Here is a 20,701-nt window from a genome sequence, read left to right as displayed (position 1 = left end):
TCATACTTGTATTAGTTAGCATTTTTCAGGAGCAAGTACATTGTCGAGAGAGTAAGATGTTGGAACACAAAGCCTTGCTCACACTGTTCCCTGCTTCTTTCCAGAATCAATTTGATTATTTTTCTTTTTTGCTACTTCTTTTCTTCCATTTATTTATTTTTTTATGTTACTACATATTTTCTTAGAAGATATAAAATGGTCACATAGGTGTGTCCCCTTGCCATCTTTTTTGTCTTGTCTTTTTGTGTTCAAGAGATGAGGCAGATTGATCTTGGAATCTCAGTGCCAATTCTGAATTCCTGGGTATGGAATTCCAACCCAGCTCAGGTGAATGAGTATTTGGGGAGGCAGAAAGATTTTTGCTGGGTCACATGGCCATCCTCGGTCTAATCATCTGGCCTGGAGCTCGGTGGAGGTTGAGGGATGTGGGCAGCTTCATATAGAAAGGCTGCCTGGAGCTTACCTCTGTTGTTGTGTGGACAAGAGGGTGGCTGTTTCCAGTAAAGGAGGTGTCTGTCCATCTGCCAGTAAGAGTTTTCTCTAGTGTGTGGAGATTATGAGAAGGCCTTGCCCTCCTTGGCTTGCTTTATTTTCTTGCCCTAATAATGCTGTTAGTTAGTATGGGTTCAATTTTTGAAATTCACTTTTGGGATTTTGGTTTACTATATAGTTTAATTTATATATCTGATTTTGGTTTTTTGGGAGGGTATTTTTATTTTTTTACTTATGGATGTTTTTATGGATGTTTTTGAGATAGGGTCTTAATGTTCAGGTTGACCTTAAGTCACTGTATAGCCCAGGCTGGCCTCAAACTTACGGTGATCCTCCTGCCTCGGCCTCCCAAGTTCTGGGATTACAGCTGTCTGCCACCATGTTCAGCTAAGCTCTTTTTTATTTTAACAACAGGGTCTGGCTAAATTGTTAAATTTCCCAGGCTGTGCTTGAATTTGCAGTCTTCCTGCTTCAGCTTCCCAAATTGCTGGGTTATTGGTGTACGCCATGCATGATGTCTAGCTTTTTCCCATTTTATTATTATTGTTTGTTTTGAGAGGATCTCAATATGTAGGATCAGGCTGGCCTTGAATTTGGAGCGATCCTTCTGCCTCAGTCTCTGCACTGTTGGAATTACAGGCATGTACCACCACTCCCAGCTATTTCACATTAATTTATGTTGTTAGTTTACATCAGTTTTTAATAATTGCTGGCCATGGTGGCTCACGCTTGTAATCCCAGCCCTCGGAGGCTGAGGCAGGAGGATTGTTGCAAGTTGGAGACCAACCTGGGCTACAAAGTGAGCTCAAGGCTAGCCTGAACTGCACAGCAAGACCCTGTCTCAAAAAGACAAAAAAAAAATTTTTTTAATGATTGACTTGAGCAGTTTTTATTTAATAATTAACTTTTTTGCCTTACTACCTTGATTGGTCTCTTTGTACTCTTTATCTATTTTTCTGTTCACAGTGGTTCATTTTCTTATTAATTTGTGTAGTTTTTTTTTTTGTATCAGTGATAAAATACAAGGCACTCTATTACTGAGTTTTATCCCTTGTCCTGTTAGATTATAGTGAGCCATTATTAATTTTTGGCATTTATTTATTTGAGACAGTCTCCCTATATATTCTAGACTGCCCTTGAACTCACTGTGTATCTCAGGCTGGCCTTGAACTATTGTTGATCTTCCTGCCTTAGCCTCCTGAGTACTGAGATTACAGGTGTGTGCCATTACACCCAGCTTTTTCTTCTTTTTCTTTCTTTGTTTTTTTTTTTTTTTTTTTAAAGACAGGGTCTACTATGTAGTTCAAACTGGCCTTGAACTCACTGTGTAGCCCAGGCTGGTCTTGAACTCAGCTTCCCAACAGCTAAGATTAAAAGGTACATCACCACACCTGGCTGGCTGGCACACTGACTGCCTCCTTTCCTTCTTCCCTCCCTCCCTTTCTTCCTTGCATCTCCCCTCTCTCCTCTGTCTTTTTCCCTCTCTCTTCTCTTCTGTCTCCTCTCCTTTTTTTCCCTCCTCCCTTTTACATTGTGTGTGTGTGTGTGTGTGTGTGTGTGTGTGTGTGTGTGTGTGTGTGTACTGGGCATTTAAACCAAGACTGTCTCCAATCCTTATTTACATATGTATGTATGCATGTATATGTATATATTTAGAGACTAGATCTCACTAAATCACTAAGTTGTCTGGGCTGGTTTTGAACTTGGCAGTCCTCCTGCCTCATCTTCCCAGAATGCTTAGATTATAGGCCTGTATCACCATATTTGACTGTAAAAGCCTTTTATAGAGCTTTTGTATAGGCTATTGTAAGGGTTACAGATATATTTGGCACTTTATCATATCTTTTGAATATCTTATAAATGCTTTGCTTGGTTTTCATAAGGTCATATACAACAAATTTAAGAAAAAATACAGCAAAACTTTTCTTTAATGAATTCTTTGACAGATGAGACTGAGCTGGGTTGATGCACAGCAACAGAGCAGTTGACAAAGTGTATATTAAGCCCTGTGTTCAATTCCTAGCATTGCAGAAATAAATGTATAACACAACAGCACCTCTTATGGTTTCTTCTAGCTTTACTGAGCTTTCATTAATTTTTTAAACAATATAAATAATTGGTCCACCAGTTGTCCTAATACCATGCTCCATGGTCTGAAATGTTGCTAATATTTACTTCATTTCATTTGTATTTGTGGTATATTTTTTGGTCATGGGGATGGAACTCACAAGGCACTTGGGCAGCTGAGCTAAAACCTCTGGCCTCATTTCATGTGTGTTTGGATCTCTTCTTTTTTTTCCCTTTGAGCCATCTGTCTATGTATTTGCTTATATAATTTTAATTGTTACGCTTTTATAATTTTAATATAGCTGGTAGAGCTAGTACATTCGTAATGCTTTTCTTTTATATGTCTTGGCTGTTTTAGAAATCTACCTAATCACAAAACTATTAGTTTATTTTGGGTCTATAATATTTTTGTGTATTAGTCAAAGGAGAAGTGATTCCTTATGGTATTTACTGTTACTGTCTTTCAAGGGGACACACTGTGCCATGACTTTAATCTTTGTTCTTCAAATAATATTTTAAAATTGTTTTTATAGAGAGCTGGGTGTGGAGAGGTACATCCCAGTACTTGGGAGGCTGAGGCAAGAGGAACACTATGAGTTTGACATCAGCCTGAACTACATAGAGAGACCCTGTGTAAAAATACAAAAATACAGAAAACAGAGTCAAAGAGGTCTTTCAATTTTTTGTGTTTATTGAGCTCACCATGTAGTATAGGGTGGCTTTGAACCTGTTGTGGTCCTCCACCTCCCAAATGCTGATATTACAGGTTGTCAGCGGGGAATTCAGGCTGAATTTAAACTTTTAAAAGTGAGTAATGTATGTAGCAAGACCCATATGAAAAAAGCTATCATTGTGTATTTTGAAACTTAGCTGTATTTGATTTTAGTTCTCAAGTTCTAGTTCTGTGAAACAGAATTTCATTCTTAATTTCTAGCCTTTTTTTCTGCTTTTCACTGCTTTTATTGGCTTGCTCAGTTTCCTTCTTTTCACTGAATCTTAGCTTCCTTATTGGTAAAGTAGAGGCTCTGAAAGAGATCTTATGTAAAGTCCTTTGGGTCTGTCCTTGACAATTAGCTTCCTGGAGGCTTTCTGTTTGCCCAGGGAAGCCTTCTTGATGCTGTGACCTATCTGACACCAATTAGGTGTTTGAGCTTGCTTGCTAGTGCCTTTTTGGCAGGCTGGTTTCCCTGCCATCAAGATCATGTTAAGAAAACCCACAGTCCATCTTCCAGAGCTTATCTAATTGTTTGAGTATTAAGGTTTGGAGCCTTGGATTACAATTGCTTGAAGTGTCCGTAGTGTCTTTGGGAATCTACTTTTTTTTTTTTGAGGCAGGGTTTCGCTACGCAGTTTAGGCTGGTTTTGAACTCATAGTGATCCTCCTGCCTCAGCCAAGAATTTGCCTAGACTCATTATCTCTGGCTATCAAAATACCGCTGTCATTCTTTCCTCCACTCTACTTTCTATTCTTTATCCTCATTCCCCAGTACCTAGGAAGGCAGTCAAACCTAGGGGTCAAGAGAGATAGCTTTGTAATTATCCAGGCTGGGATTCTGACCTACCATGTCTCTCAGCAGCTGTGTGACCTTTGGTACCGCTTAGTGAGAACAAATGAAAAGTGCTAACACGTGATCACTTATGAGGGGTTCCAATAAAAGGCTCATCCATTAGTAAACAGCTGTATGCTTGGCTCTAGTGGCTTACAGATATCTCATGGAATTGATAGGAATATTATCTCATTTTGCAGATAGGAAAACAGAATGGCGCAACCTGTGCAAAATTACACAGCTAATGAATGCCTCAGCCATAATCCAAACTCAGCTTTTTGTTATTTCAGGGTAGCCTGTATCTAAGAATTTGAGCGATTTTCATTCAGGTCGCATAATGTGATTAGGAAAGTGAAAGCCTCTAGAATCTCATTCTGAGATTGGCGCTGTTCAGTACATCTGAATGTTCTTCATGCTGTTTGCTACAGTAGCTGCTAGGCTCAGGTGGCTATTGGGCATTTCAGATGTGGCTCATGGGACTCAGGAACTGATAACTTGTTCATTTAAATGTAGCGCCCTATGTGGCCAGTGGCTTCACAGTGGAGAGTGCCATTTCAGATGTATGACTGCAGCTCATTTTAGTAGCATCTGTAGGGACTGCTATTCCCTCTCTTCTCCTTAAACCCCTCCCCTCCTGGTGAAGAAGTCTTAACTTCTGGATGCAGGATATTTTCTGAGTTTAATTTTTGTTGCTTTAATTCTAACAGTGTGAAGAGTGCCAGTGCTGGCAGCATGGGGTCTGCATGGGATTACTGGAAGAAAATGTACCTGAGAAATACACCTGTTATGTTTGCCAAGACCCTCCAGGTAGAGATTTCTGGAGTCAGGGATGTTAACAGTGTGTAGTCTTTTCCTTAGTACAGCTGGCTGTGAAACATCCTAAGTGTCTGTGTTACTGCGATGCATTTCTTTGGCACCAACTAGACTTCCACTTGTCTATGCTTTTGTTGCTGGCCCACCTGATTTCTGGCTTTCCCCATCTCAGCAGCCTGAGAATGTATATGAAGAAGCTCACCTAGAAGGCCTGGCCTTGAGCTAAAACATTTCCTTTCTTTATTTGTGCCTTTAAAAAAATCAAATGAAATATCTAACCTCTTATATTTAAGTATATGTTTAATGTTCCTAGTAAGCACTATGATGTATAGCAGCTTTCTGGCCTGCCTGAAACTCTTTAAAGGATATTGGGAGCTGGGTGTGATAGAACATGCCTTTCATCCCAGACCTTGGGAGACTGAGGCTGTAGGATCTTTGTGAATTTGAGGCCAGCCTGAGCTACATAACTAGTTCGAGGCCAGCCAGAACTACAAAGTGAGACCCTGTCTCAAAAAAACCAAAATACTTAATCTTAGCCAAAATGCTGAGAAGCAATCTAAAAAACAAACTAACTAAAAAAGGATATTGGGTACTCCATGAATTAGCCTGACATCTTTGCTTAGGAACCTGTTCATTTTCTCTGTACTATTTCAGTTCAGCATATGTGTTGTTGCAGTAAGCACTTTTTCCTTTCCTTAGAGTTTGTGAAGGTTGGCATGTGTGCTCTGCTATTGGAAGGTTAGAAAACTGCCTGTGCTACCAGTGTTGGCATCTGCTCTCCACTGCATCGCTGCCACTTGGAAAGAGATACGGCCTGGGGGATGGACAGAGGCATGGCTGCTTAGAGACTGTTGCTACCTGGTGCATTGTCTTGATTGCTTAGCACAGTTAGTTTCATGGTTAGTTACATGGTTACAGGTCACCTGTAAACATCCCTCTGGAATGGGAAGCACATAAACCTGTGGTTCTTGTTCTGCAAGGGTAGTGATATCATCTAGCCTTACCACCTGTGAGGTGTCTCCCTCAGCTCCAATATGTTGATTGCTGCATAGCTCAACAATGGTTGGAAACCTCTCGTTGTGTTAATCTGCTTGGTTCTGTGAACTGGGACTGGTGGGGTCTTCTACCCCTAGTTTTGCTTATGAGGAAGAAATTGATACCCATAGATGACATTTTAAATCCATTATGCAATGAGAATGAGAACTGGCCTGCAGGGCCACATCTCTGGAATCTGCTGGTTGTATAGAAAGGACCTGGCAATCCTGATTTCAGCAAGCAGGTCCTCTCCAGGCTGAAAGGCTTTGTTGAGACACTATTTGTATTAGCTTATTCCCTAAATGGCAGATAATCTGCTTCCATTTGTCCCTTTATCCTAAGAGTGTGGTCAGACAATTAGGTGAGTAACGAGACCCAGAAGGGGTATGACTTGGCTAGGGTCACTCTACCAGTTAATGTCAGATGAGAGCTGAAATCAGTTGTCTCTGACCTTTGTCTTGTAAAACAGATGCTGCTGCTCTGAATCCTACTGCTAACACCATTGCCTGCAGCAGATACGGGCTCCTTGGGGCACCTTTTCAAGCTCTTTCTTCATCGTTTCTTCACTTTTCTCCCTATAAATCATATCTACCATCTTCATGAAGTCCTGTGCACTTTTTGAACTTAAACTTTGTATGCTTTTTTTTTTTTTTTTTAATTTAACTTAAAACATTTTTTTTTTTTTTTTTGAGACATGGTCTTACTTTGTATCCCAAGCTGGCCATGAATTCCTGTCAGTCTTTCTGCCTTAGCCTCCCAAGGGCTGCTGTCACAGATGTGTACCACTACCCAGCTAACAGGTTTCTTCCTTTTTTTCTTTTCTCTTTCTTTCTTTTTTCTTTTGTTTTTTGTGTTTTGAGATAAGGTCTCACTTTGTAGTCCTCTGTGGCCTTCATGTTACTATGTAGCCTAGGCTGGCCTTAGGCTTGTGACGATTCTCCTGCCTCAGTGTCCCGAGTACTGGGATTACAAGCATGTGTCACACGGGCAGCTACAGATTCATTTCTTAAAGGTTACATAAAATGGTTTTAACAGAATCATAGTGTATCTCCACCATGTACATTAGTACAACTAGAGAGATCCAGAACTTTGGTAGGGATTATATGGGCTATTTCAGGGTTTTAGTAGTTATTGACAGGTTAACAACAGTCTGGTTAGCAGCTATTTGGGCTTTTGAGAAAATGTTGCAGCATCCTGTCCTTGTTTCGAGTCCTTCCTAAGAAGCTCAGTAATGAGCAAGCCTATTGAAGCCTTCCAGTTCTGTTGTGCAATGGACTGGACTGTTAGCAGAGATCCAGAGAAGAGAAAGGGGCCTGATTCTTTGTTTAGTTAGCTGGTATAGTTGGAATCCTGGAGTTTCTTTTCATTCATTTGATAAATCAATTCAAGATGCTTTTTGCTAGGCACTGGCACTGCAGCCACGAGCCAAATTGATTCCTACTCTTTTGGCTCTTAGTGCATTTGGAGACGGAAACATTTAAAAAAAAAAAAACAAAAAACAAAAAACAATGATGCCATGAATGGTGGGGCATGCCTATAATCCCAGCACTTGGGAGAGTGAGGCAGGAGGATGGGTGTGAGTTTGAGGCCAGCCTGAACTACATAGCAAGACCTTGTCTCAAAAAAAACAAAAACAAGGTCCTCACCTGTGAACCAGCTGGAGTGGGGAGAAAAGAAACTAAGCCCCCACCTGTGAGCCAACCAGTGCACTTGCTGGGGAGAGAACACCCCCCCCCCATTCTACCCTCCAGCAACCAGCTGATCCGGAGGAACTATATTGTTTGATTGACTTTGCAAGCCTAAAGTCAAGCAGTTATTTAGAGGACAACAATGTGCAATATGCAATATTATAACTATTGTCAATTTCCTACTGTCTTATCACTGTCAGTTGATTTTATTGCTGTTTTATTTCCTTTAAAATTAAATAAAAACAAAACTGGCTTTTCACATTTAAGATTAAAACTAGACCCATTTCACCATTCACTAAACTCTAAAATCAAAATGGATCAAATATCTAAATATTAAAAAAGAAACACTAAATCTGCTGAAAGAGAGAATAGGTAAAACTCTTAAAGACATTGATGTTTTTGGACAGAGGATTTATGAATAAAACGGACTGCACGGGACCTGTCACAATCAGCAACTGGGATCTCATCTCATTAAAAAGCTTTTGCACAGCAAAAGAAACCACCAACAGAGTAAAGAGACAATCCCCAGTGTGGAGAAAAATTTTTACCAGCTGTTTCTCAAAGAACTAACATCTAGAATATATATATGAAATCAGACCCCCCCCCCAATTTAAAGACCCAACCCTACATTGGGCATCTGAAATGAATAGACATTTTTCAGGTGAAGAAGTGAAAAGATCAAATAAATATAAGATGTTTGACATCCCTGTTCACGTGAGAGATGCAAATTAAAGCACCACTGAGATTCTCACTACTGAAAGAATGGCTGTTATCCAGAAATCAACCAATAACAAATGATGGTGTGGCTGTGGGGAAAAAGGAACCCTTTGTGACTGTGGGTGGGAACGCAGACTGGTACAACCACTGTGGAAATCAGTGTGGAGATTCCTCAAAAAACTAAGACCAGAGGTTCCACTTAACACAGCTGTTCCCCTTCTTGGTATCATCCCAAAAAGATTAAAAGCATCATACCACAGCAATATGTATACATCCACGTTTTATAGCAGCACAGTTTGTAATAGCTAACAGCCCAACAGCAAATAGCCCAAATGCTCATCAACTGATGAATAGATAAAGAAAATGTTGGTTTTTTTTTTAAATGCAGTAGAGTACTATTCTGTAATAAGGATAAGTTTAAGATATTTCTAGCTAAATGGATGCATCATGAAACTATACTCTTTTAGTGAAATAAATTACACGCATGTTTAAATACTTTGTTTTTCATTGAGAAACCTGAAGTGACCAAATAGGTGATTTAAAAAAAAGGACCAAAATGTAAAATAGATATTAGAGAATGGGAATAAAATGTTCAACTAAGAAGGGGAACAAGGGAGGAGGAAAGGAAAGAAGGGACAAGAAAAAGAGTAGAAGGAAAAAATGGAAATAAAGGATTTGTAAATGAGGAGGGAAAGGAGTTGAATGGAGGGAGGAAAATGGGGAAAAAAGCAATATGTGTCAGGTATCAGTTTCCTATGATGAATATCTAAAATGTACCAATAAATATTTTTTTAAAAACTGAACAAAACAAACCAAAGAACTAGAGTTAAATAATCAAGGCTATGATAGGTAATGATAATGCTGTGAGGGAGAAAGATGGTAAGAGAGGGAATGACTAGGACTCCTGAAAGATCCTCTGAACTTTGGGATAGAGTAAGGAGCTAGCCTTGCAAAGGTGCAGTAGGCCAAAAAGGCCAAACCTAGGAAGTTTCTTTGTGTTCAAGAAACTGAAAGGATAGACGAGGCATGGTAACCCACACCTGCAATCCCCGAATTCAGAAGGCTAAGACTGAAGCAGAATTATGTTCAGCTCAAGACCAACCTGAATTACACTGTCTCAAAAAAAAAAAAAAAAAAAAAAAAAAAAAAAAAATTGAGGCCACCATAAGGATGGGAGAAGAGGGAGGAAGGAGCTTCAGTAAGCCATAGTTAGATCTTGGATATTTTTCTGTGAGTAGTAGAAAGCTGTGGGTGGTTTTAGGTGGGAGAGTAATCATAGGATTTAAAGAGATAATCCAGGTGCCTCTTTCACTTCTAGACAGTTCCTAGAAATTAGGAAGTGGCATATTTTATTCACTACTTTAACCCCCAATAGTTGGTAGAAAGCCCAGCATAGGGTAAGTGTCAAGCAAATGTATGTTGAATAAATAAGTGAACAAAATGAGCACAGTAATCCATCCTTCCATTAGTTTCTGTGATGATTGTGCAATACTGATAAAACACCCTGGATTTCCTTCAGGCCATGTTTAACCCTATCCCTGTCATTGCTTTAGGTCAGAGGCCTAGCTTTAAGTATTGGTATGACAAGGAGTGGTTAAGCAGAGGACATATGCATGGCCTAGCATTTTTGGAAGAAAACTACTCCCATCAGAATGCTAAGAAGATTGTGGCCACCCATCAGCTTCTTGGGGACGTGCAGAAAGTGATCGAGGTTCTACATGGCCTACAGCTCAAGATGAGCATCTTGCAGTAAGTGTGTTACCTGCCAGTTTTGGGGAGAAGTCTGGTTGATATCAAATGGAGGTAGGATAAATTCGAGAGGTCAGAAAGCCACAAAAATCATAAAACTCATGAGTTTAAGACCTTTACTAAAAATGTTCAGTTACATGGTAAATAAATTCCTTTTTTTAAGAAGCATACCTATCTTACTGGAGTGGGAATGTGGCTAGTGGTGGAGTACATGTCTACCATATGTGAGGCCCTGATTTCAGTCCCCAGTACCGGAAACAGACACTTAAATACTGTATACTGAGGAATATTTTGTGTATAATTAAGTTCATCTATTTTAAACTATATTGAATTTTGACAAATCTATGCAATCAACATCATAATTATGTTGCTTTATAGCTTATTTTGTGTGCAGTTCTTGTTTTTTTGCTTTCAGTTGTGCTAAAATATACGTAGTCTAAAATTTGACATTTAAGCCATTTTTGTTTTGTTTTAAAAACGGAGTCTCACTAAATTGCCCAGGATACTCTTGAATTCCTGGGCTCAGGCCATCTTCTGCCTCAGTCACTGGGACTATGGGCACATTCACCTGCACCCAGCTTCCTTTTTTGTTCCACCCCTTTTTTTGTGGTACTGGATATTGAACATAGAATTTCTTTTCTTGTTTCTCTCTTTCTTCTTTGAACAGGGTTTCGCTATATAGTTCAGCTTGACATTGACTTGTGTAGGCCAAGCTGGTCTCCCATCTCACAGCTGTCTTCACTCCTCAGACTTCTGAGTGCTGGGAGTAAAGGCATTGGCTGACCACGCCCAGCCAGAAATTCTTTCTAAGGCTGAATTATGTTTCATTGTATGAATAAAATTGAGAGCTATTGAAAGGGTGATTGTTGGCTGGCTTCCTTTCTAGCATAGTAGTGTCTCCCACATATAATACCTGTCTATTGCTCATACAGAAAAATGTTAGGGCATTGTTTTTTTTTTATATATATATGGTTTGGGTTTTTTTGAGGTGGGGAGCTACCAGGAATGGAGCTTATGACCTTGGCTTACCAAGCAGGCACTGTGCTACTGAGCTGTTCCTGGCTCCTCTTTTTCTTTCTTTGTTGGGAGTTACCGAGGATCAAATTCAAGACCTTGTACTTGCCAGGCACTTACGTCACTGAACTAAATCCCTGCCCCCCTCCATTTTTTTTTTTTCTTTTGTACTGGGGATTAAACTCACGACCTTGACCTCGTGCTTGCCAGGCAGGCACTTATGCCACTGAGCTAAATCCCCACCCTCCAGCTTCTGCCTCTCCATTCCTTTTTAAAAATAGTTTTGAGACAGCATCTTGCTAGGTCAGGTCTTGACCTTATGATTTTCCTGCCTCAGCCTCCCAGAGAACTAGGTGATGTGTTTGCCATCACATCTAGAGACTTCTGGCTTTTAGTAACTTTTGGCTTTAAGTTTCACGAGTGAATATGAGTATGAATTCCCTGCTGTGGATGCATTCTAAATGATTCAAGTTTATGTAACCTCTGATAAAGACATGGCTTTGACTAGGGTCTCTTTTGTTTTTTATACTTACTGGAGTCTGTTTTTTATAAGCTAATCTACTTTACTAAATATAATAACTGGGGGCCTTGAGTAGTCACTCTTTCATGGTTTCCAGGGGTGGAGTCAGGACAGAAATCTAGATCCTGCCTTACACTTCTCTAATGGCCTGTGTCCAGTGCTGTAGCATGACTATGTACATTTTCTTCTGGCCTTAAGTATAGTCATTGATAAGGGCTGCTTCTCTTTTATAAAGATCTCTCCTTAAATTTTCTTATGAACTTTCCCACAAGAGGTCATTTTATTTAAGTCATAACCAGTGACAAATTAGTTCCCTGAGTGAATTAGACTTGGTAGGGCACTGTCCAACAAGATGTCCTCATGTTGACTGATCCTGGAGACCTCCTGGTGCCAGGCAGTTCAGTGCTAGAGCCCTGAGATGGCAGGATGGGAGTCTGCTTTCTCTTATGTACCCTGGCACACCCAGGTCTGGCCTTAAGTCCTGACATGACAAAAAGGGTCTGAGCGGGGACATTCATTCAGCAAGAGTATAGTCTTGGGGCTGGGGATTTAGCTCAACGGCATAAGCGCCTGCCTTGCAAGCAGGCAGTCCTGAGTTTGATCCCTGGTACCGATAAAAAGGAAAAAGACAAAAAAACCAAAAGAGTATAGTCTGGTTGGGGTAAAAGTTAAACTGCTATAACAAAGTCCTGTCCTAGGTACTTTCTTGTTGCTGGGACAAAATACCTGACATCCACAATTTAAAGGAGGAGAAGTTTATTTTCTTTCACAGTTTCAGCCCATAGTCACCTGGCTCTAAAGCATAGATGGGGTGCTGGGGATTTAGCTCAGCGGCATAAGCACCTGCCTTGCAAGCAGGCGGTTGTGAGTACTGATAAAAATGAAAAAGACAAAAAAAAAAAAAAAAAAAAAAAAGCATAGATGGGATGGTGAAGGGGCATGATGGAAGAAAAAGTGCTCAGTCCATGGCAGTCAGGAAGCAGAGAGTCACAGGGAGAGCCGAGGACCTTCCAGGTCACATTGCCCCGTAACCCACCTCTTTGAAACCAGGCTCCTGTCCTAACAGCATATTTAGCTCGTACTAATCAGTGGACTAATCCACTGATGAATTTAGTGTTCTAACAATCCAACACCTTCCAAAACCTCCACCTATGGAAAGATGAGCCTTTTGGGGGGATGTTCTGGATCCAAACCAAAACAGACCCCCAAATAGAGACTTGAATGAAATAGAAGTTTCTTTCTCACATAATAACTGGCTCAGGGATAGGCAGGAGTCTGTAGTCTTGGGGAATGGCATTACTGCTCTGGCATTCTTCCAGGATTTTCCTCATGTGAAAGACCTTCCCGTTCTTTGATTGCTCAGGATTACCCGCATCCACATGGTTCAAGCAGTCACACTTGCACCTTACCTCTGCCCTAGACCCTAGGAGTGGAAAGAGAGAAGGAAGAAGACATAGAGGCTAGCCAGTGGCCACTGGCCCTGCTCAGACTCTGGAGTGTGTATGACAGTGAGGTGAACTAAATCAGATGACAGCCTTGGACAGGATGCCAGATGCTGTGCAGTCCTGTTGAATAAAACAGGAAAACATTACCCACGCAAATCACAGGAATTGGCTGTTAATGAGATGCCAGAAGTTGAACAGGTAGAAGGTGGTCCCTGTGTGGGCCTAGAAAACCTCATCCTGGTTGATTCTGTCAGATGGTATTTTTTCTCCTCCTCACTGGATTGCCAATGCCCTGGCCCAGTCCCATATGTGGAATCATGTTTTTTCTGAATCCTGGTTTTTATCTTTTTATCTTATTAGAAGTAACTTTGTACAGGAATTAAATATGATTTCTAGCAATCCAGAACAGAGTATGAGGAGAGCTATTAATCTTGAATGAAGATCCTGAAAAGGGGAAGTTTGGTCTCAGTATGTCTGTATGTACATGGATAGTGTCTGCTTCCATGGGTTCTGGGTCTTCTCAGAACAAATCATTTTTTAAATGATCCGTTTTTTAAAAGACAATAAAACTGTTACAAAGTTTAGAGAATCTGTCATTAAAAGAAGTTAATATGGCAGCTGTGGGGTAGTCTAGGAGGGCTCTGCTAATATATCGATTCCCCCTGTGCTGCAGCAGAGTTCCTATCAAAATGATTGACAAGACTTGCAAGGAAAGGACAAGGTCATTCATTGTTAAGAAGAAGACACTGAAACTCTTCTTTAGCAAGAACGGTAAACAGTGTAGGAGCAAGGAAGCAGAAGACTTTTGACTTATGTAAAGAGCAGGTCTGTGTTAATGGCTCATGTGCTCCATGTCAATGAATTTCAATGACAGTGAACCTGGAAACTAATAATGATTTCCATTTTCCCTGTACAATTATAATTTAGGAGGTGTGTTGAGTTTTTTTACGTTCCTGATATAGGGTCCCATACCTTGCTTCAAAGTGGCTCAGTGACTCAGGCCACCTTGATGTCAGTTGCTTCTCTTTTTCCTCACTGGATAGAGGTGGCATAGGATTACAGGAGTGGGAGAACTGAGAAAGGATAATTAGAGGCAGTTCAGACCAAAATTTTAGGTTCTGCAACGTAACTCCATGCCTTCATGTTTATGGTCAATTCTACTTCTTCAGGAAGATTTCAGGTAAGAGGTGAGAGGGCAGGAAATCCCCAAATATGCTTTCAATGTTTCTAAAGGCTGGAAAGGTTCTGTGGGAGTTCTGCTATGGGATTATTATTCTTTTGTTTTTTTGAGACAGGGTTTCACCATGTAGTGCAAGTCATTCATGTAGCCCAGGCTGGCTTTGAACACATGGCAATCCTCCTACCTCAGCCTCCTAAGTGCTGGGATTATAGACCTGCACCATCTAGCATGCCTACCTGTCTTAGAATAGTGACTGATATTTTCTGTTCTGTTTTTTCCTTTTTATTAAAAAAAATTTATTAGCACATGTTTGCAGTACATAACAATTACTTTCATCATGGGGAGTTGGTACATGTATATATCTTAAACATTTTTATATCACCTTTTTGCCTATTGATTATGGTCCATTAAATTAAATTAATAACCCTAGATTGGGTTGAAATTCAAGAGGGAATGATTCTAGTTCTCAGAAGAGTTTATGGCCCTACAAAGGATAAGGATATCTGTCCTTTGCTTTAATAATAAACTTGTCTCTTTGAAATGGTAAGAATAGATATATAAAAGTTTTTAGAGACTTTATTATTAATATGTATACATAGAAACAAATATCCATACATTCCTCCCACCCCATCATCATTGCATTTTGAGTAATTGAGTGTTACATAGCAGAATTATTGTGACAGTTAATCTGTTTATTTTGGTTTTGAGACAAAGTCTCACTCTGTGACTCAGACTGCCCTTGAACTCACTATGTGGTAGAGCTCAGGGCGATCTTCTGCCTCAGCCTCCTGAGTGCTGGATTGCAGGTGTGTGCCACCATGTCTGGCTTGTGAGTATTTATTAAGATTATTTTTAGTAAGCTACATTTGAAGAGCACTTTAGTACCAACCAAGTACTTCATTCAAATTAATTCACATTTTATAAAGCTCAGTGTTGGTGACTGGTAGAAGACTAGCCTAGTTCCCAAAGGAGGAAGTAGGAACAAGATTGCATATGACTTGTCAAAGTTGTACTGCTAACCTACAGCTGAGACTGGTCCCACTCACTGCTTATGTCTACAGTGGGAGCTACTGGGAAGTTGAGGGATTTATGTTCAGTCTTGCTTGGCCAATAGTGTTGTGTGGTCAGATGACACAGGTGGGCACTGCTCTCTTTGAAAGAATATTTGGGAATTGAAAAGCTGTACAATGGTACCAGTATCCCAAAGCCCTTTATCTGTTCATCCTCCCAACAGAAGCAGGGAGCATCCTGATCTGCAGTTGTGGTGCCACCCTTGGAAACAGCACTCAGGAGAAGGGAGAACTCATTCCAAACACATCCATGTCCTGGATGCCAGGAGCAAGGAAGAAGCCCCCAGCTATAGAACTTTGAATGGGACAGTAGAGAAGCCCCTACCCTTGCCCCAGTCTGTAGAGGAATCCTACATCACCAGCGAACACTGCTACCAGAAGCCGCGGGCCTACTATCCTGCTGTGGAACAGAAGTTGGTGGTAGAGACACGTGGCTCTGCCCTTGATGATGCAGTCAACTCACTCCATGAGAATGATGATCCCCTCTCCCCTCGCCTGGGCTGGCCTCTGGACCAAGAAACGAACAGAGGGGACAGCGACCCCAAACCTAGCCCCCCAAAGGTATGTGATTTGCTTGAACTGGTTCTTCATTGGTGTTTGAGTACTTGTAAATTCCCTGCCTTTGGTTACATGATCTGTGTAAGATATTTCTTAGTAGAACTGTGTTTAAATTTGCTTATCATAGGTGTTTTTGATCTGTTAAAATGAAATGGAGGCAGAAGAGCTCACATATGCCAAAGATCATTAGTTCTAAGAAACCCCATGAAATGGCGTAGTCAGAGTGGATAAAGAGTAGAAAGATGGGAAGCAGCAAGGAGAGAGGATTGACTGAAACTCAGGAAAAAAAAAAAAAAAGAAACTAAATTAAGAAAATCTATCTTTTTTTAATACCAGTTACATGACATTTGTACTTGGGTGCTAATTATTAGCATAATCAATGAGTCAAGTGTTTTGTTAGGCATAGTATTTTCAATAAAATTGTAATTTTTGGCTTTTAATTTTGTAACTGTCATATTTCATTGAAGTATTTGCTGCATTTAGCACTTTTCTGAAGAACTACTCTCAGTTGTTTGTTAGTTTATAGTAATTTTCTTCTGAAATTCACTGTGTCATACTATATTGGCCAGTGCTCACTAGTTTCATTGTGCCTGTTCCCGTTTTTTAGTGAGACTTATGTGATTTCAGAGCTTCTCTGCCCTTGACATACTTTCAGAGACTTTATTTTGTGTGTTGGTATCACCAGTGTTAAAAACTTGTGCCTTTACTAGCGTCTAAAAAGTGTTGGGTGGGGATGTTAAACACACAGTATAGTGAGACAGATGTCATTCTAAGTCTGGGCTCAGCCACTTTGTGATTCTGAGAGGGTTGCTTCCCATTCCTGATCAGACTTATTCCCTCACCTGTAGAAGAAGCCAGTAACCATGCCCTTCAGTTATGGTGGAATGTGTTTCTGAAAATCTCGCAGCACATTTCTTTGCACATACTAACCCCTAAATTCATTTTAGCTGAAATGTATTTTATTTCAAATGAAAGAATGAAGTCAGGCATGGTGGTGCATACCTCTTAATTCCAGCCCTCAGGGTGACTGATCCAGGAGGATCAACAAATTTATGCCCAGCCTGAGCAATTCAGAGGCTTAGTGAGACCCTGTCCAAAAATAATAAAGAGAGGCTGGAGATACAGTTCTTTGTGTAGGCTCTGTGTATAATGTCTAGTACCACAAATAAACTAATAATGAATGAAAAGTTGAGATTGCAAACTCCAGAAAAGGCTTACAACACTGTGGACTAGGCAGGTTTCCTAGAAGTGTCTGGCACATAGTATAAAATCAGGAAATACTAAAGTAGGGCAACCAGGATTAAAATCTTTTCCAGTGATGATGTATTGACTCTTAACTGGTATTGTGTTTATTTTTTATACCATACCCTATTTCATTCTCATGAACCTTCAGTGTGACAGGAAAGAGCTCACCAGAACCACATATTCAGCAAGAGATGGAGCGAGGACTCTTCAAACTCACATGCCTGCTATGTGTTAAATCATACCCCCACTAGCTTTACTAGTCAACTCTGAGGGATGTGAGTGTGTAGGGCATTGGGCCAGCCATGCAGAACCATCTGCTGGCCTGAGGAGGTGACATGGTGCAATGGGAAGTTTCTATCCAGTCCCCAAATGAGAAGGAACAAAAGGAGATAAAGATTTGGAATATTAGACCACAGCTGGTTTTTCAGAAGATTGCAAACACTGACTGGTTGGAAGCTCTCTCCATGCAGTAACTTCAATGTCATTATATCCCCAGGTGAGGGACTGTGTCTCCAAAAAGGTCCTACCAGAGGAAGCCTCTGCTCGGAAGCTGCTGGACAGAGGTGGGGAGGGGTTGGTGAGCTCCCAGCATCAGTGGCAGTTTAACCTGCTGACACATGTGGAATCTCTTCAGGACGAAGTCACGCACAGGATGGACTCCATTGAGAAGGAACTGGATGGTAGGGCTCTTTCCTCGGCCCTCTGGCCATTAGCATGTGCTCTGTTATCCCTTCTGCCCCTCAAGCTGCTTTTTGCTTTGTTTTTGAAAATAAGGTCTCTCTATGTTGCCTATGCTGATTTTAAATTTGTGAACTCAAATGATCCTCTCATCTCAGCTTACTGAATAGCTAAGAACATAAATACCTGGCTTTTGCTGATTTCTGGACACACACCCTCACCCTCCAATCTGGCTATCTGGGGACAGCTATATTCTAGCCTCTTGTTTTCATCCTCACCCACCTCCATTCTCTGGCCAAGGAGGGGCAAGTTTATTTTTAGTATTTATTGGACATTTACAAAGTCTGATGATAGCAGGGATTCAGCCCCTTCTTCAAAAGTGATATGCAGAGCTGAGGCTGAAGCTCAGTGGTTAGAACATGTGCTCAGCATGCAGGAGGCCCTGAGTTGAATTTCCAGAATTACAAAAACGGGTACACACATAGAACAGTTGGATCCTATTCACAGGAAACATAATCTGAGTAAATCTTTATGAACAAAACTCTTCAGGCTGACCTTGAACTCACTATGTAGCCCAGACGTGCCTCAAACATGCAGTGATCATTTTTGCCTCAGCCTCCCGAGTGCTGGGATTACAGGCATGTGCCACCACACTTGGTGTCTTGTTTACTTTTTTCTGATTGGTTTTCAATTTTAAAATCGAGCCCACTTTAGAAATAAATGTTCTGTTGAGGATTCTATGTATAGTCAGGCTATGATGACTATAACTGAGGATATAAAACATATATGAAGCTGGGCATGGTGTTGTGCATGTATTATCCCAGCATTTGGGAGGCTGAGAAGTAACAGAAAAATGCCATGTTACACAAGCCAGAATCATGGGGTGTGTGGTCAGGACACCTATGTGGCTTAGGCTGTACCAGACCAAGAGAGTACTGGCAGGAAACTTTCCTGGAACGCCTGGGCCTGATGCCAGACCTTGAAGGGAGCAGTGATATTTTTTTGCTGAAGGAGAGAGTCAGGATAGACAGAAGACTGGATCAGTGGCTAAAAGGAGTTCCCTAGTGGAAGACAGATTGGGGGAAAAGGAAAGATAGACTGTGTCTTTGGGCGTATGTCATGCCTCCTGAGGACAGCCTGAGATCATTTCTGAAAGGATGTTTCTGCCTCTTTTTTATTCCTAAAAAGTTCATTTGGGCTCGTTGGAAGTATAAGTGATGCCACTGTTTAAAAACATGTAAAAGTGTATATTTTGAAACAGTATTGGAATTGGCTCTGCGTCCCTGAAAGGAGCCTGACACCATCAAAACGATGAATGTTCTGTTGTTGCCAAAGAATCTGTTGTTAGGGATGAAGTCAGAACCTATGCAGATCTTACTTCCCTCTACCCCTTGGCTCCCCCACTGGGCAGTATGGCAAGATGATAACACGTGGACTCTTTCTAAAGCCTCCGTGTTCTGGCGATTGGTGTCCCACATATTCCTACGTATTATAATACTCCAAATTCTGAGAAGTACCAAGGAATGACGAAAATCAGTGAAATCTTTGAAAGCTTAAAGATTTTATTTAAGCAGTCAGACTTGTGCACTGTTTTTTGAGTTAACAGAATCCCTTTTAGGGAATTAAATCTTAAGTTCATTTAAAATTTTCAATTCAGTAGGAGAGACCCATTACTGACAATTAGAACCTGTGATTCTATACTCAGGAAGCTAAAGCAGGAGGACTGCTGCAAGTTCAAGGCCTGTCTGGGCTACATAGCAAGACCTAGTCTCAAAAAACAAAACTAAAAAAAATTAGAAACCATGGAAAGTGCTCACAGGAATATGTGATACCGTAACATGAGTAACACAGGGTCTAGATTCAGAGTGTAGAGTTTGGAAAGGCATCTTTAAGAAAGGAATAACATGGAGGAAACAAAGGGCATGGAGGAATTGAGGATTAGATGGTAGGTGGCAGGCTGCTTGAAGAATGGGCACTGGGAGGGTCTTCCCATTTCTGAACTCTAGCATCCCAAAGATACTCAGTACAGGTTGGTGTATGCACTAGAAAGGTATAGGCAGGTTGAGCTAAGCACAGGGCCGCTGGAGGGGCTGGCCCTTGTCAAAGGTACAAGGTTCCTAGATGGCCTTTTCACAAACGCCAAAGCTTCAGGGGTTTCCTAGGGGAAGAACAGCTTTTTATAGAGAAAGTCATGAGCTCATAAGCAAGACAACTTTCCATTAGTACTCATACATCTTATGTTAAATACTTAAAGGAATGAATTGGGAATTTAGCTTAGTTCTGGAATGCTTGCTAGCAATCCTGATACCATGGGTTCCCAGATCAGAGGAAATAAGAATTATGTATCAATCAGGAATCACAAAACAAACCAAAAGTGGTGGTAAAACAGATGCTATTAAGTCCCTGTAGGTTTTCTTTTTTTTTGCTAGGTGTGGTGGTGCACATTTGTAATCTCAGCATTTAGGAGGCTGAGGCAGGAGGATTACCATGAGTTTGAGGACAGCCTGGAATATATAACAAGACTCAGTCCCAAGACAAATAGAAAAGATTTTCATTTTTCTATGCAAGCTAAAACACCAAGCTGTCTGATTGCTAACATAGGAATGCTTTAGAAAGAATGGGTAGTGACACTGAGAAGGAGGGTGCTTCAAAGTCTTTTAGATTATATACTAATACAGTAACAATTAGCAATGTGTGGTTACTTAATTAAAATCAAATAAGGTTTAGGTCCTTAGTTGCAGTAGGCTATGTTTCAAGGACTCAACAGCTGTATATGGCCAGTAGCTACTGTGTTGGACAGCATAGATGCAGATCATTTCTATTGTCACAGAGTTCCTTTGATCTGTGTGGCTGTGACATAGTTGACTCTGTCTTCGGAGTAAT

At 40.7% G+C, this 20,701-nt stretch overlaps 1 protein-coding gene across 7 annotated transcripts in view; it reads left to right on the top strand.

The window, feature by feature from the left end:
• The window catches only part of Phf20 (PHD finger protein 20), a 146,033-nt gene that overhangs the window by 122,968 nt on the left and 2,364 nt on the right, over positions 1-20,701 (top strand). For all 7 annotated transcript variants that reach the window (XM_003467814.5, XM_063248434.1, XM_063248435.1 and 4 more), the window contains 4 exons: positions 4,814-4,913; positions 9,913-10,108; positions 15,502-15,898; positions 17,637-17,820. In XM_003467814.5, coding sequence (XP_003467862.2) covers positions 4,814-4,913; positions 9,913-10,108; positions 15,502-15,898; positions 17,637-17,820 — 877 coding nt within the window. The remainder of the gene's footprint in view (positions 1-4,813; positions 4,914-9,912; positions 10,109-15,501; positions 15,899-17,636; positions 17,821-20,701) is intronic.

This window comes from Cavia porcellus, unplaced genomic scaffold (genome assembly GCF_034190915.1).
Source record: "Cavia porcellus strain 051 isolate PalLab524CR breed Dunkin Hartley unplaced genomic scaffold, mCavPor4.1 scaffold_5, whole genome shotgun sequence".
NCBI lineage: Eukaryota > Metazoa > Chordata > Mammalia > Rodentia > Caviidae > Cavia > Cavia porcellus.
The sequence above is the reverse complement of the archived record's forward strand: the minus strand, read 5'-3'. Positions and strand labels throughout refer to the sequence as shown.